The 15,246-nt window shown below is 34.9% G+C and overlaps 2 protein-coding genes across 2 annotated transcripts; one reads left to right on the forward strand and one right to left on the reverse strand.

The window, feature by feature from the left end:
* The first annotated feature begins 853 nt into the window (after positions 1-853).
* On the forward strand, positions 854-4,861 carry LOC139866282 (histone deacetylase 5-like). Its single transcript, XM_071854473.1, is given in 14 exon segments — positions 854-1,144; positions 1,275-1,476; positions 1,605-1,751; positions 1,839-1,948; positions 2,029-2,240; positions 2,693-2,757; positions 2,926-3,099; positions 3,181-3,313; positions 3,392-3,516; positions 3,595-3,721; positions 3,724-3,787; positions 3,872-3,998; positions 4,310-4,374; positions 4,464-4,861. Coding segments are annotated over 14 exon segments (1,911 nt in total). The 5' UTR covers positions 854-950; the 3' UTR covers positions 4,630-4,861.
* A 2,571-nt stretch (positions 4,862-7,432) lies between these two features.
* On the reverse strand, positions 7,433-9,875 carry LOC139865953 (glycine-rich RNA-binding protein 2, mitochondrial-like). The gene is made up of 5 exons (XM_071854074.1): positions 9,747-9,875; positions 9,264-9,423; positions 9,104-9,172; positions 8,399-8,505; positions 7,433-8,092 (listed from the first exon to the last, which is right to left on the reverse strand). Exons 2-5 carry the CDS (start codon positions 9,400-9,402, stop codon positions 7,682-7,684), a joined length of 726 nt encoding a protein of 241 aa, XP_071710175.1. The 5' UTR covers positions 9,403-9,423; positions 9,747-9,875; the 3' UTR covers positions 7,433-7,681.
* Between the last annotated feature and the right edge of the window lie 5,371 nt (positions 9,876-15,246).

Raw genomic sequence — 15,246 nt, forward strand, 5'->3', positions numbered from 1 at the left:
GCGGCTAGTCCTGGAGAGGAAGGAGTGTCACCATTAGGAGCACTCTAAGAACCCATTATTATATCAATCTTAAAGTTATGTATGTGTTTCTACTGTTTTTCTGTTGATGTTGTTGTTTTGACTTTTGAATATGGCCAATTTTTGACTTTTTCAAGATTTAGATTTTGGTTAATGCATCATGTTTGTAATAAGAAACATCTGGGTATTGTATCTCGTGGTGATATACGTCAAGTCTTGATAGGATAGGTGTTATTTGCTTCTCGGTTTTAATGAGCAAATAATACAGTAATAAACTTTTGGATTTTAATGTGTTACTGTATTTCAAAGATATGATTTTAGCTCATAGTTCTCTTATTTAATAAGTACTAATTGCTCAAAATCTATTTGAATAAGGTATCTGATGTTATTATTTGCTCATTGTTCTCAAGTGTTGATGTTGATTTTCAAACCCATATTTGAACAATTTATCATTATATTAATCATAGATGTCATTGTAACTGTTGGGTTCAATTGTATTGTTGCTGTTTATCATCATAATGGTACTATATGTCTTAGTTAGTGCAGTTTAATTTGCGTAGTGTATGGATACCCAAACTGCTAATATGCTCATTTGTATATTATGTATAGTTTATTTATAGTAATAATATATATTTTTTCTGAAAAGCAAAATAATATCATTAATGGAAGTTACATGATACATGTATGTAAATGAACTGTGTATGTAACACCACAAGATACTTTGGATTATTATCTAATGTTCTCGAATGTTTGTTAATGACTATGTTATCATTAAATTATATATATTAATTTAGCATTAAGTGTTGTCTTTCCTCATGCCCATTTTTGTCATTTTACCATATTTTTAACAGCTCTAGCTATTTTGCCAAGCACCTAAATATATCTAAAAAGCTTTCAGCTACCGGCTTCCAGTTCCAGTAAGTTCTTCCTCTATGGACGATCACACTAACCGAATTGGAGGTCAAGTTTCATCATCATCGTTATCTACTGAACTACTTCGTGTTGGATTGGTGTATGATGAACGTATGCGTAGGCATTCAACACCTAACGATGAATTTTTTTCCGAAAACCCCGATCGTATTCGTGCCATTTGGGACAAATTACTTTCTGCTGGTATTACTCAAAAGTAAGTTCTATTACTATATCAATGCTATTGTATGATTACTAACAAATTTATACAAATAAGCACAAAATTATTTATATTGATTCACGTAATTGTAACTTATAATCTTAATTGAATGTTAAATTGTGTTAAGATGTGTGGTGTTTAATGCGAAAGAAGCAGACGATAAATTTATAGCTGCAGTTCATACCAGTAATCACGTGAATTTAATCAAAACTATTAGCTCCTTGAGTCTAGCCTCACTAAGAAACAGGGTGGATGCAAAGTACGATTCAATTTATTTCAATGAAGGTTCATCAGAATCTGCTTATCTTGCTGCTGGTTCTGTTCTTGAGGTAACACCTTCAGATCAGTGCATATCACATTCACCAGACTACGTTTATAATTAATTGCATTTAGTATATAATAATTTAATTTTAATAAATAAATATTATATTAAATTAATAGACGAGTTGTGTAACAGGCTGCTGAGAAGGTTGCAAATGGGGAATTAAACTCGGCTTTTGCGATTGTTAGACCACCTGGACACCATGCAGAAAAAAGTCAACCAATGGGATATTGTCTTTTCAACAATGTTGCAATTGCAACGAACTTTCTCCTTAACCAAAAAGTAGGAGTTTTTATTATTATATACGGTTTTTAAAATTAACATTTTCAATTTGATGTATTAAGTAGTTAAAATATTGTTATGTTACAGGAATTAGGTATCAATAAGATATTAGTTGTTGATTGGGATGTTCATCACGGAAACGGTACTCAAAAGGCGTTTTATAACGACTCTCGGGTGCTGTTTTTCTCTGTTCACAGGTAAGAAACACGATAACCTATTGTGAAAACATGTAAATTTATGTCATGATTATTGTTATAATATGTTGCAAAACGTGCAGGCATGAGAATGGGTGTTTTTATCCTAGGGGTGATGATGGTTCACACTTAAAGATGGGTGAGGGGCCCGGTTTAGGGTATAATATTAATGTTCCGTGGGAGAATGGTCAGTGTGGAGATGCAGATTATATTGCAGTTTGGGACCATATATTGATCCCGGTTGCAAAGGAATTTAACCCTGATATAATAATAATTTCAGCAGGATTTGATGCAGGTCAGTTCTCATAATTATCAATGCATATGAAAAAACTATATTCCAGTTTTGGTTCATGTTTGAAATTACATTTATGCAACACACTTGTGTCCGATTTAAAGAGTGTGTTATAATTATTGTTGTAAATGACGTGGTTTGGTGACTAGCCCGTTCTGTTTGGGTCAAAAATGTCTAGGCTAAAAAGACGTGTCAAAGAAAGTCAAAGTCGGGTCTGAGTCCGTCAAAGTCGGTCAAAGTAAAGTTTGGTCAAAGTTAGGTCAAATTTTTGATATTTTTAATACTCAGATTTTGTGCCCTATACACATGTTTGAAATATTTACGTTTAAAATAGTTATGTTTAGTATATGATGTCTAATACATAAGTTAAATATATATTACGTACTAAAAGTCAATGTGAGTCAATTGGTTATGAGTTTATTAGCTTAACCTATGGTAATTGTATTATTGTTCAGCTATTGGTGATCCACTTGGCGGCTGCTGTATCACACCACATGGTTATTCTGTAATGTTAAAAAAGGTTAGCATCCAAAAATCAAGTGTCATATTCGCAGTTTATATAAATATATTGCTCTTCAAATTAAGTAATAGAAAAGTGTCTTAAGGTTGTATTTCCTTTAAGTAAAGTTAGAAACTTAGTGCAACCATTACGTTAATACATTTTCCTGGTGCTTGATTCTTTGTTTAGCTGATGGAATTTAGCAATAATGGAAAAATTATTATGGCGTTAGAAGGAGGGTACAATCTCGAATCCTTATCAAATTCAGTACTTGCTTGTGTCGAAGTGTTACTGGAAGACAAACCTATCGATGAATCCTTCGAGGTTTATCCACTTGAATCTACATGGAAAGTGATCAAAACGGTAATGTTTGTCAAATTCTTGTCTTATTCATATAGTACTAATTATCATATTCTGACTCGTAACTTATGTATGTACTTTCAGGTACGTGAGGGATTGAGTGCGTATTGGCCAGTACTTGCGAATAAGTTGCCTGAGAAACTGACTGGTAAAGTAACATCAGAGGAGGATGTTGCAATTCCACTTTCAAAACTGAAACTCAGTGAAAATTCTCGTGGTACAGTTCACATTTAATAATATGTTAATTTTTTTACGTTTGTATTTTTAATATATTAAAGTCAAAAATTAAATCCAGATGACGTTCCTGCTGCTTCTTTTCACAATTGGAGATCCGAGTTATCTAAAATTGATGTTTGGTATGCCTCTTTTGGATCAAACATGAGCGAATCAAGATTTCAATGTTATATACAAGGTGGCCAGGTAAAGTATCTCAATGCATACCACTATTTAAAATTTTAGGAGTCAAATAATCAAATATCATACACCGATTATTTGTAGGCAGAAGGCATGCAAAAGCCATGTCGAGGGGCCGTAGATAAAAGTCAACCGAAGGGTGTCTTGTGGAAGACTGTTCCGCATCGTTTAATCTTTGGTCAAGAGAGTACGGTTACGTGGGGCCCTGGAGGGGTGCGTTCCTAAATCCTGAAAGTAACGATCAAGAGAAAACGTTCATGTGCCTTTATAAGATCACGTATGTATCCGTCAGTTTGAATTTGTTATTCAGTTTGTTTAGTGTATTTATCTCGCGCTGAATTTGATTTGCCATTGTTTGCAGTCTTGAGCAGTTTAATGATGTTCTGCTTCAAGAGAATAGACGTACGGATACAAGTTCTCCGTTTTTCGATCTAGACGCTTTAAATTCTATCGAAAATGATAAGAATATTGCTTTGGAGGCTCTCAAGGTACAACTTCTATGAGTTGACTTTTTAAAAGTAAAATACACTTTGTAAAAGTCCGCCAAGTCAGCCAACGCGTCGGTTTGGGGACTGGCCCTTCACGACTCGCTCAAAAAACACCTTAAAAGTTGGTCAACGCTAAAAAGTCGGGTAAAAGTCGGCCGAGTCGGGTTTTAGTTAGTCAATGTCAGTCAAAGTCAACGTTGGTCAACGCCCGACTCGACCGACTCTTTCCCGACTCGCGGCTTTTACAACCTTTGTCAAATAATTCTCAAATTTTAAATTTGCAAATATTAACAAGTTTTGGTCTTATGCAGGGCGGTTGGTACCATAATGTTCTTTACTTAGGGAAGGAGAATGATATTCCGATCATAACAATGACGTACACATATTTTTTCCTTAGATATATAAATCCTTTTTTTTTTCCGGTAACGGTACATGCATTAAAACCATTTTGTTGAAAAAATGCAGGTGCACATATGCTCATGTTGAGGGATTTAAATCTGGTACGATACCGATTTGTGCACCAGCTAAAGAATATGCAGACACTTTGGTTAGAGGACTTGTACAAGGGAAGCAACTGTCAGAAGATGAAGCCATTGCTTATATTCAGGAAGCTGCTACTAAACCATTATGAGTGCTATGTTTATCATATGTATATACTTCAGAAAATAGTTGCTTGAATAACTTATTCAAGTAGTTTTATTGATCGATGTGTATGGTTTGTGGCATCGATTAAGGCTTCTTTCGAACTCCGTAGCTAATTGGAGTGTAAAAGTCTTTTGGGTGAAAATTTGTAAATGATCAATGTCTACACTAATCGGTTTATGTGTGTATATATTAATGGTGTATGTGTAGATTTCATATAGAAAAATGTCAAAAACAATCACGAGCTTACTTGATTAGACCCTAGCAAACAAGAAGTACAAAAGGGGACCCGTCGAGGTTCGTACATAGAAAACGGGTAACATCGAACCATCTATCCCGAGGCTCACCTAACCTAAGCCGAACTAAACAAACAAAAGAACACGATACGACGAAAAACCTATTCTAAAGATTACAACAAAACATGAATCAAGAATCGGAGGAAGGAACTCAAAAAAACTCAAAAGAACTCGGATGTCCTTAATGAATTCCCCGAATTTAGTCATTTCAGCGCCTTAAACCACTTTTTCCTTACGCTTTTTCCGTTTCTTGATTTTAACTGGTGGACGTGCGGTATCACTAGAATTAATAAGATTTACCGTAGGTGGTTCACTCTCGGCCATACACCTCATCATTTTATTAAAGGCAGCGAAAGCCTCGTCGGTCATATTCTGCTTAGTCAACTCCGATGACCCGCCATTTTCCGAATTCGTAAAACCACTCTTCTTATCAACCTTACCCGCCATACACAAATTTTGAATGACATCTCCGTAATTCAAATCTTCTTCATGATCAACGAGCTTAAAAGAATTGGAGGTTGAAGCAACATTCCTTCTTGACCTCATATTCACACCTTCAAATTGATCCCTTGGAACATTTCTATTTAAAATATACCACGACTTGCACCAACCCTCACACGAAAGGCCCTCACAGATTGTTTTCATACCCGGACCAAATCTTGAGTTCTTGAGTTGGTATCACGGATTGTTTTCATAGTACTGGTAAGTGTTAAAAATCTTTAATTTTGATTGTTTCTAGTTAAAGTTTGATTCTTGGATTAGGGTTTGAAAGGAGTATAATTAGGGAATAATTATAATTTTAGTTTGATGGGGTATTCAGTCTTTAAGTGTTATGGTTGTGAAAATTGGTTAGATTAGTTATTTGTTACCCTGTAGAAGGGTGAGAAAATGGATAAATGGATGGTTGCAGTTGCTGCTCATGAGGGTTATATAGCTCAGCATTTTAAAATATTAATCATGCTGATGGGCCAGTTAAGTCTGAATCATCAACCGAGGGTTTGTTAAGGGTCGAACCCGAATCCTTGAAGCAACCATTCGACAAGAAATGGCCCTTCTGCAGGTTGTCAAGGAGAAAAAGTATGAAACAGGATGATTCTAAAGGTAAAAGTGAGCCTTCTACAAGCGAATCTTGATTATGAAAAGGGGATGTTTTCGTCATCAAGTCAATTTTCGGGCTTTATTGGTGGTGATTGAGTAAGTGATCGATGACATATTTGAATTACCAAATATACCCTTGACTCATAGAAATAGAGTGTGTGTCAAACATAGACGAAAATTTGGTCTAGCTGTTAGACCTTTAAGCTCGTTAGAAAGTTGTGTTGTGGCTTAGTTACAGACGGACCATGTTGAAATGAAACCTTCTAAGCGAACCGTCAGGCCCTTTGTTGTGACCGATGGCAATAATGTAATTACCAAGTCAAGTGACCGATGGCACAACAATCAAATTGAAAAGAAGTTGGAAGAACAAAAAGCAGGATCATCAGATGCAACACTACTTTTTTGTCTCGGGATGTCGTTTGGTATATTGTACTCATTCATGGCGAATAAACTTGAAGTCGAAGAGTTAAATCGTTTGTTGAAGCAGAAAGACAATTTGGTTCAAGATCTTGAAGATGAGCTCGAGATGAAAAATTCGTTATTCATGCAAGAACTTACAATCGACGATCTTAAATCAGAAAATGTAAACGTCGGTTCTTTCAATCATGGATCACCGTTTTTTGCTTCTTGTGAACATGATAATAAAGAATCTTTTATTATAAAGGAAAAAGATTATTCTTTTAGGAACTTGAAGCTGAACTTGAGATGCTTGAACTGAATATGAAAGGAACACGGATAAAGATGAAAGTGGAAGCACAAGTACGTTTGATTCTGCAAATGATGCAGTTTCTCCAAAAGAACTGAGTTTACGCTTACAAGAGGTCCTTAAATGTCAACTTGAAGAACGTATCAGAGAATTGTAATCTGAAATAGAAAGAAAACGAGTCCAAAGTCACCAATCTTGGAGGGAATTATCAAGTAGTGATGTAGGAGATGAATACATTATAGATGAACCAGTTGTTTTGAATCTACCAGGTGAAGCTTTAGATGCATATAATGAGGCTTGTAACGAATTTGCAAAGTTTGAGGAATCGGGATGAAGAAATTGTTGAAAGAACACCCGTTTATTGGAGGGAAGATGATGATGGAATGGAGAAGCTGTTCGTACAGCATATTGTTGAAAAAGCAAGGGTCTCCTGCAATCTTTAATGCACAAAGGGTGTTGTTTTCTGAATGAAGTTGAGAAACTCATAATTTTTGTTGTCAACTTTAGGTGAATGATAGATTGATAGGTGGTGTTTTATTTTACATAAATTACTACTGAAAATTAACATGTTTTATCTACTTTTTTTTGGGTAAATGAAACCTATTATGAACCATTGCAAAAGTTCTCATTTGAGGTTGAAACAATGAAATTCACCAGATTGAGATCTTGATATGAACAAATAAAAAGTATCGTTAAGCCAAAACAGTAACAAAGGATCTTAATTCTTAAACCAGAATATTCAGAACAGATGGAATCAAGCTCTTATGTACTAAACAACAAGAACACAAAATATTATGACAAGCATGAATGAAGTTTTTACCATATTAAGATGGTAATAGTCGGGTTTTATATAGCAGATTCAACATCAAGAAATAAAACACTAACACCATAATAAGCTGCAAAAACAGCAGTCCAGTTGAAAATAAACTCAATTGCATGAGTCAACCCCTTTTGGCAAAATAGTCATCAGGCTCATCATCATTGTATCTGTAGCTTCCTTCTACCGGACCATCATCAGCAGCAAAAGTGCTTCCAGCATCAGCGTTATCCTTACCAAAGCTATCACCACCGCCAACACCAAAGTTTTGAGCACCACCAAAACCACCGCCACTATTTCCACCATAGCCACCACTTCCAAATGTATCACCACCAACAGCAGCATCACCGCCACCATAACCACCACCACTACCACCATAACCGCCGCCCCCTCCATAACCACCACCGCCGCCTCCATAACCACCACCTCCACCACCATAACCGCCGCCTCCATAACCACCACCTCCCCGGAAACCACCACCACCTTGTGGTCTATCGTTAGCATAATTAACTCTCACCATGCGACCATGTAGCTCCTGCAAAATTTGTTTAAACAAGTCACCAATAGAAAATACATTGAAACATCACCCCTTCAACTGTGTTCAAATTGTACAATTTTTTTAACTCAAATTAATATTTGACAAAATAGCCAATTTGTTATAAAAGTATTCATTTGCGTTGCCTTAACTAAAGTTCTTTGATAACTAGAAAAGTAACCAACTCTTTATAGGTGTATTATATACAATTGTAATTTGTAATCCCATGAAACAAAGAAAGTATCATAAACCATCCATCCAAAAAAGTAAATACAAAACAAAAAGTAAATAAAAAATGAAATGTACCCGTTGATCCATTGCCTGGATTGCAGCAGAAGCAGCCTCAGAGTCGGCAAAAGTAACAAAACCGAAACCTCTGGACCTGCCGGTTTCTCTATCCATGATCACTCTAGCTGTTTCATATAATAAAAAGCCACGAGGGATTTATCAAAAAACAAAACTTTAACTTAGAATCAAAAAGTAGTAACATCCATAAATGAAACAAATCCAAAGTGGCAAGTGAAAAAATAGTACATTCAGTTCAGATCAAACTTATCCTTGTCATCAAGCAACAATAAGTAACAAAAACTATTGTATGAAAGATTGAAGTACAAAGATTTTTTTCAATGCACTTATTCAAAATAAGATACATGAAATATAAATACAGAACACACAATCATACAGTGCCACTCAAGCAACTGAAAGCTTAATTAGTACATGGTGAATCATCATACAGAATTCATATCAATTCTAGCCCCTTAACTTAAAAGGCTTCATATACACACATAGTATTGCATACAAGATAATACTCATATACAGTATACACACAGAGAAAAGATAAATCAAATTCATGCTCATACCTATTCATACATAAAAAATGCTAACCACGTATGGTAAACCCTATCACATTTACAAGGTAAAAAACATGTCAAAAACTCCAAACATCTGAATGTCTAACAAAGAAACAGCATGTTCGTGTTCGTGTTCCAATAGATTAACAAGCATCCATACCTTCATGAACTTCACCATACGCACTAAAAGCTTCTTTCAAGCTCATATCATCGGTAGCCCATGCCAATCCTACAACAACACAAAAAAGAAAAAAATCAGTACAATACCAGACTTCAATACCGCACTAATCCAATCGAACATAACATATCAAAATTATTACCTCCAACGAAGACCTTCGGACTCGTTGACATACATCTTAACATTTGAAAAATCGACGGACTTGCAACTGACATTTCATGATTCATATGTTTAGTAGCAACCTGACTTAGTATACCACGAGCTCTGTTTAAAAAAGCCATGGCCGAATCGTATCTTGTGACCTAAATCACAACAATTCAACCATTAATATTTCAAAACCCCCAAAATGAATAGCATCATATAATTATTATTATTATATTATTACTTCCATTTCCAATCATATATACCAATAATTACAATCAATTTCCATAATCAGAAACAACAAAACGTAAACTTAAAGATAATAAACGAGACGATCGGTAACAATAACAAGATTCAGAAACAATTTCAAACGAATCGTATACAGACATACATAATATAGTGATATATATGTGTGTATGTACATATTATGTATTTAATTTATTATTGAATTAATTAATTGAAGTAAATAAAGAGAAAGGAGTACCTGTGTTGGTCTGATTTGTGTGAGCGACTGTGAATGAATAAAACCCTAGAGTGAGGGCTTTCGTGTTTGATAACGAGGGTTTATGATATTTTTTAGGGAGGATTTGTTATAAGGTTGTTCAATCAGTCTGCACCGTTGGATCGTAGTGGAATAAGTGTACGCCGTTGATTTACGTGACACACGTGTGCACCATAAATAAATCTTTGTAGACCACCGCTAAAATTGTAAAAAATAAAAAATAAAAATATAAAAAAAAAATTGATTAATCATATATATATATATATATATATATATATATATATATATATATATATATATATATATGAGGAATATTCATTTGAGTCCATAAATTAAGTTGAGATTCAAGGGAACAATGAGAGCGCGACATGTGTCGCGAAAATCACATGTGATTGGAAAAAAATTCAAAAATTTTTTTTTGAAAAAAAAATTTTAAAATTTTTTTTCGAAATTTAAAAAAAAAAAATTTTTTTTTAAATTTTTTATTTCTTTTACAATCACATGTGATTTACCTGCACAATCACATGTGATTGAATTGTACAATCACATGTGCTTGGATTTGTCATGCATAATCGCATGTGATTGGGTTTACAATCACATGTGATTGACATGCATAATCACATATGATTTTTAAAAAAAAATTTCGAAAAAAAAAATTCGAAAAAAAAATTTCGAAAAAAAAAAATTTCAAAAAAAAAATTTTCGAATTTTTTTTTCCAATCACATGTGATTTTCGCGCCACATGTCGCGTTCTCATTGGTTCCTTTGTTTTCAAGAAAATTTATGGATGCAAGTGATTACAATTCATATATATATATATATATATATATATATATATATATATATATATATATATATATATATATATATATATATATATATATATATAAACTTTTACCACTGATGTATTGTTTATTGCATTTTCATCCCCTGTTAGGTTTAAACTTTAACTAGTCCGGACCGCCCCGCGCGTTGCGGCGGGGGCTTTAGGGCTGCGTATTCATATTTAACTACATAGGAGAACACGACCCATATGTTAAGCGCCGTGTTAGATGTCGTTGTGTTAAACGTTTTTTAAAAAGTATCCGTTTCGAACGTAGTTAGTTTATTTTGTTCAATAAATTTTTTCGAGTGTAACGGTGTTGTCGGAAAAATTTAACTCGCGACGAGCAGAAAGATACGGGTTGTCGTTGTATTTAGCGTTTTTTAAAAAGTGTCCGTTTTGAACGTGGTTAGTTTTGTTTTGTTCATAAAATTATTTCGAGTCTGGCGCTGCTGTCGAAAAAAATTAACTCGTGGCGAGCGGGCGATACGGGTTGTCGTTGTGTTTAGCGTTTTTTTAAAAAATTGTCCGTTTCGCGTATAGATAGTCCCGTTGGGTTCGTAAGATTTTTCGTAATTGAACGGTGGTCTCGAAAAAATTTAACTCGAACCGAGCGTGAAGATAGGGCCCGTTATAAATTCGGGTGGAATTAGTTTCTTTTATTTTAATAAAATTATATATTTACACTTTAACCCCCCGAGAAAGTGTAAATTTAAGGGGTCGTTGTGTAAATATAGGCAAAAGTTGAGAGACCGTTTGTTAACGCAAATTCAAAACTACACTCCAATATAACTAAAACTACACAAAATCCCACCACATTTAATGTGTAAGGGTTAATAACATTGAGTATATAACACTTTGGTACGGTATTTTAATGAATATTTAGTACGGAGTAACATTTAGTATTAAACACGATGTATATACAATAACTACTCACGCATTAGTGGTCAGTGGCAGATCTAGGATTAGTAGTCACTTGTGTCACTGGTTAAAACCCAAAAAAAAAAAAATCTACTAGATGGCTTATTTCAGTGGTGTCACTAAAAAAATTTACACTATCCACTGGTGTCACTAGTTAAAAACCCCAAAAAAATTTCACTACATCGCGTATTTCAGTGGTGTCCCGTGCAACCACTCGGAACATACTACATCCGCCCTTATTAGTGGTGTTGGGAGAAAGGTTGGTTTTTTTGAGGAACTTTTAATGGAATTGTCGCTTCCACCTCCCGTACCTGGTGTTAGAATTGGAAATAGAGCTTCTTGTATCTTTTCATATGAAATTACGAATCGAAAAGGTAAGATGTTCAATCGGTTGAAGGTGGATGGTGTGGTGGTCAAACCGGTCGTCAAAACTTGAAAAGGTAATGCGAGGAGATGGTAAGTTGTTGGCGCTTTTTTTTTTTTTTTTTTGGCTAGGTGGTTGTGTTTCGAGTTGTAAGTTTGGTGTATGTTAGTGTGGCTAGGTGGTTTGTTTGCGTACTTTTGATTTGTTTATGTTTGCTGCTCAAGGTTCGGTGTTTGTTAGTTTGGGAGTTTTGTAGTTCCCGAGCCTTGTTGCGATTCGTTTCGACTTTGTAACTTTCGTATGTCTTTTCATCTTTCGATGAAGAGTCTATGTTTCTATGTTATCGTTTTTTTTTTTGCCAAAAAAAAAAAAAATAACTACTCACGCATCATACACAAACCAAAAGGCAATATTAGTGTACGTTTACACATTAATAAAAACTACTTTAATCTTTTTATTGCCATGTTCGAATTGTAACCTTCATTGTTATAATTTACATTAAATATCGCAATTTCAATCGTTTAAATAAGTTAAATTTATCAATAAATATAATCAACTTAATCACTTTGGCATAGTCAAGTGGCCACCGAGTTCCCTGTGAAATATGATACTAAGGTTCGAATCTTGGTAACGCCTGATATCGAATTGAAATAGGCTCTTGATCAGAGAGAGCTATACACTCTCACTCCTATCTTTCTCATAGCTGCCACAGGAGTGCCATCAGAATCGGAATAGACCGATACCAAATCCACACATTTCGATTTCTTTGAAAGGGGAAAAATCTATGAAATTTTCTTTCCTCTTGGGATTGGAAAATGCCAATGTGCGCATCACCTAGTTACGAGTGTCGTCGCTCTGGAGCTCGTCACCCAGAAATTTTAATCACTAGTGGGAACTCGATGTAATTGTCGCTAGTTTGAGTTCCTATACGAACTTAAAAAAAATATAACTCACTTAGTTTTATTTTCATCATATGTGTAACAGACCGAAACCCGGGCTAGTTGTAAGTGGACTATTTTGCCCTTAGAGTTTGTGCTAAGTCTTAAGTGCTTTTATTTTAATTATTTTATTAGTGTTTTATTATAATTGTGTTGTGACCAGCTTGTGACAAGGGTCCCAGAACATGTTTGTTTATTTTAATTGGACCTCGTTGGGGTTACCTAATCGTGAGCGAAAGATTTCAGATAACTGGTAAGTACCCGTGTGTGATGGGGTATTGTGTTTTAACACAAATATAAAAGCCTTGACCAGCTCATTTTTGATGTTTCCAGAAAATTCACTTCATCACTCCCGTACCTAAGTTTCACCTCTTCAAAAACCCTAATCACTTAATCTCGATTTGGTTCTTAAATTGAGTCAAGAAACTGATTCTTTGTGTTGTTGTGAGTTTATCAAGGTAAGATTTGTCAAATTTCATGTCCAAATCAGTGTGTAAATTGAGTTTGAAGGTGAGTTTTGTTAAAAGTGATTTTTGAGTCAAAAGTACTTAAATTGATGTTGTTTGAGCATAAAAGTTGTGGGTTTATGTCTCTAAATGTTTAGTGTAAAAGATGTGTTCGGTTTTGGGGTCTTAAACGAGTCATAGGTCGAGATTTGGTGATTTTGGGTTGAAACCCGTCACTTTGCTGCTGTTGCAGCTGATGAACTACCTTCGGCCGATGGTAGTTGACCATCGACCGATGGTGAGGGACGATCGGCCGGTGGACAGGACCATCGACCGATGGTGTATGACTTCTGACCAGCTGATGAAATTTTGACGATCGGCCGATTGGGTGTGACCATCGACCGATGGTGTGTTGACGATCGGCCGATGGATGGGACCATCGACCGATGGTCTTAGGCAGTGAAATTCTTACTAAGTGTGAAATTCTAGCCGTTATGCTGCCCGTTTGTATTTTAGTGTTCATGATGTAAATTTAGTGTTAAGCATGAAAATTTTAGCGGACGCAAATTTTTACTAATTTGCTATAATTCGCTGTCAGTGTGTCTAATCTTGATGGGAACACTATTCTAACTTGGTTTTTGCTGTTCTCAGGAGATAAGGACAAGGAGGAAGCTCAGAAATAATAACTGAGCAGTTGCTGGTAATTGGTGAGTGGGTCTATCTACGGATAGAGTTTAAGTAGCATATCATGCTACTGTGGTTGACTCTTTTACCATGCATAGTGTAGAAATTGCCATGTTAGAATAATAATATCGTTGCCTGATGTTGTATGTGAATTTTGTGTACACTGTGTGAATGGCACCAGTCGGGCCTAGGAAGACTGGGGACTCGAGACCGTGCCTAGGAGAGGGTAGAGTCCGTATGAGGTCAACCGTGCCTAGGAGAGGTTGGGTCCATAGGCTACTAATTGTGGAGTATAGTGTGAACGATGCACCCCCTGCATCTGGATAACTATACTGTGAATTGAGTAGCAGGGACTATCGGTAGACTCAGGCCCGATCAGCTGGGAGTCGTGTGCTCGTACAAGCCGCCGATCCTCGTATTGTCTTATCGTATGCTAGTTGGTGGTTAGTATGTATTGTTGTTTGTATATAGCTTGTGTGTGGCTTAAGCTATATCTGTTAGATAGATTCCATTCACTTAGCGGTGCGCTAATTCCCCCACATATTCTCCCCTTGCAGGTTTAGGTACTGCTAGTCGGGATGGGTGTTGATGCAGAAGACATATTTGACAACCCAACTCTGATGTGGACTTTTGTATAAATAATGTTTTGTAATAACGTAACACCGTTGTGTAAACTTAAATGTAATTACACGGATTAATGTAATGACGTGACATATATAGTGTTTGTAAATAAAGTCTTCCGCTGTGTGTTTAAAAAAAAAAAAAATGGCCGGTGTTACAATATGTTTATTTAATTTAGTTTTAATTGTATATATATATATATATATATATATATATATATATATATATATATATATATTGATGTTAATGCGAGGTGTATATGAAATACTATTATTTTTTATTAAAAAATACTATAAAAAATGATACAATTTTACACAAGTTATTTATTTATTTATTAAATGGAATATACCTAAACCTTGCTACAACACTTATAGGCAGTGTACCTAATCGTAGAGTAGTGTAGTTTTTAGTAAGTCTGGTTCGTTCCACAGGGAGACGGCTTATTGCGTACTATATTTTTAACAACTATATTTGTATAAATATATAAATATATATATTATTAATATAGTAGTATTATTATTATTATAAAGGGGGGTTTTACGGTTTAATGACCGGTTTGTCGATTTTATATTTTAAGCGTAAAGATAAATGACGATAATATAAATGACATAATTTAAATTGTGATAAAGTAAATTGCAGTAATTAAAATGACAGTAAATAAAGGTACGATGAAATATGAAATAAA

The sequence above is a fragment of the Rutidosis leptorrhynchoides genome, chromosome 9 (assembly GCF_046630445.1).
Source record: "Rutidosis leptorrhynchoides isolate AG116_Rl617_1_P2 chromosome 9, CSIRO_AGI_Rlap_v1, whole genome shotgun sequence".
NCBI classification, from domain to species: domain Eukaryota; kingdom Viridiplantae; phylum Streptophyta; class Magnoliopsida; order Asterales; family Asteraceae; genus Rutidosis; species Rutidosis leptorrhynchoides.

Coding starts and splice junctions, on each gene's coding strand:
- LOC139865953 (XM_071854074.1), bottom strand. CDS start 9,402: ATGGCTTTTTTAAACAGAGCTCGTGGTATACTAAGTCAGGTTGCTACT. Junction 9,173..9,263: donor TCCGAAGGTCTTCGTTGGAG/GTAATAATTTTG, acceptor GTGTTGTTGTAG/GATTGGCATGGGCTACCGAT. Junction 8,093..8,398: donor TCCAGGCAATGGATCAACGG/GTACATTTCATT, acceptor CAAATTTTGCAG/GAGCTACATGGTCGCATGGT.